General features: G+C 39.2%; 1 protein-coding gene across 1 annotated transcript; it reads left to right on the top strand.

Annotated features, from left to right (window-relative positions):
* Positions 1–285: 285 nt before the first annotated feature.
* LOC114387347 (nicotianamine synthase-like) lies at positions 286–1,496 on the top strand. The gene has a single exon (XM_028347520.1). It carries the CDS (start codon positions 385–387, stop codon positions 1,243–1,245), a length of 861 nt encoding a protein of 286 aa, XP_028203321.1. The 5' UTR covers positions 286–384; the 3' UTR covers positions 1,246–1,496.
* The last annotated feature ends 323 nt before the right edge of the window (positions 1,497–1,819 follow it).

Below are 1,819 nucleotides of genomic sequence, written 5' to 3'. Positions count from 1 at the left end.
TGGGCCTGAAAGCAAACTTAGACTTATTTTCTATCTTCCACCGTTATTTGTGATGTATATATTTTGTACAATTCCAATATTCAGATGATGATTAGATAGATAAAACCTATCTATCACCATCATGTATCCAGGTGATTACAATCTTGAAGGCATGAAACACCCCTTTGTAGTTGACCAGTACATGGATTTCAGAATTCCAACAACATTAATTAAATAATGTCCAACAATAACAATAATGACCTTTCATTCCATGCCCATGCAACTATAAATAGTTGACGCCTTCACTACCTTTTCCCCAAGGCAAATAACTAGAAAACCCTAGTGTTCTAGTCTAGTTAAGTTCATCTCTCAACCTTATACTTCAAATCATTTTTCAACCCAATAATGGCTTCTTTCCAAGGCATCAACAACAACATTGAAACCCTAATTCCACCAGAGCTCCTCATAACTCAGATCATGCAACTCCATGCAAGCATCTCCAAGCTTGAAACCCTAAGGCCATGCAAGCAAGTCAATAGCCTCTTCACTCACCTAGTGAAGCTTTGCACCCTCCCTTCCTCCATTGACATTGAATCCTTGCCCCAAGAGGTGCAAGACATGCGTGAGAGCCTCATTAACCTAAGTGGCCGCGCCGAGGGGCTCCTAGAGCTCGAATTCTCGACCTTCATAAGCCTCACACCCGAGCCAATGAAAAACGTAACCCTATTCCCTTACTACGGGAACTATGTCAAGCTAGCAAACATGGAGAGCAAAATCCTCACAGAAAACGGAGTGGTAAACCCTAAGAAAGTGGCCTTTGTAGGGTCAGGGCCAATGCCACTCACCTCCATCGTAATGGCCACACACCACATGGAATCCACCCACTTTGACAACTTTGACATCGACGAAAAGGCAAACGAGGTGGCTCGAAAGATCGTGGCTTCGGACGTGGCACTTGAGAAGAGGATGAAGTTTGAGACACAAGATGTCATGGAAGTGAGGGAGAGGTTAGGGCAATATGATTGCATCTTTTTGGCAGCGCTTGTGGGAATGAGTAGGGAAGCAAAAGTGAAGATTTTGGGACACATAAGGAAGTATATGAAGGAAGGAGGGGTCTTGCTTGTGAGAAGTGCAAAAGGGGCAAGGGCTTTTTTGTACCCTATAGTTGAGGAACGTGACATGGTGAATTTTGAGGTTCTCACCATCTTTCACCCCACAAATGATGTTATCAACTCAGTTGTTCTTCTTCGCAAGCCTAAGGCTTAATTGGGCTCAGTAACCACACCCCAAGTTGTTGTTCTATCTACTTGGAGAAAATCAGCTCCGTGAAGTTAATTTATATGTTCCAATGTGTTTTGTTGTTGTTGTTGAGGTGGGGTTTACTTTATTCTATGCTTTACTTTATATAACTTAACTTGGTGTTGTGTCCTCTAATGGTTATGATGATTAAAAGTATTTGTATCACTAAAAGTTTTAAATGTGATAATAAATAAATATGCTACTGTTCACAAAAGGCACTGAGTTGTTAGTTTTATTCATTCGCTTTTTTCTTTCATCTTATTTTTTTTTCTATTTTTCTCTTTATATTTTTTCATCTCATCTTTTACTCTCTACCTCTTCCTTTATTTTTTTTTATATATTTCTTTGTTTTTCTTACCACACTCCTCCTTTTTGGTGTGTACCTTCAGGATTTTCCAAAGGTCACCAGAACTCAGAAAACACAAAAATAGTTTATTTATTTGTTTATTTCTAGAAAAAAGGATCAGCAGTTCCGCACGCAAGATTAGCATACATATCAAATGAAAAATGATAGTCAGCTTATAAGCATTAATCTTTGAAT

Source organism: Glycine soja, chromosome 15 (assembly GCF_004193775.1).
Source record: "Glycine soja cultivar W05 chromosome 15, ASM419377v2, whole genome shotgun sequence".
Classification (NCBI taxonomy): domain Eukaryota; kingdom Viridiplantae; phylum Streptophyta; class Magnoliopsida; order Fabales; family Fabaceae; genus Glycine; species Glycine soja.
The sequence above is the reverse complement of the archived record's forward strand: the minus strand, read 5'-3'. Positions and strand labels throughout refer to the sequence as shown.

Bases quoted from the DNA above. Each gene is read 5' to 3' on its own strand.
- LOC114387347 (XM_028347520.1), top strand. From the start codon at position 385: ATGGCTTCTTTCCAAGGCATCAACAACAACATTGAAACCCTAATTCCA.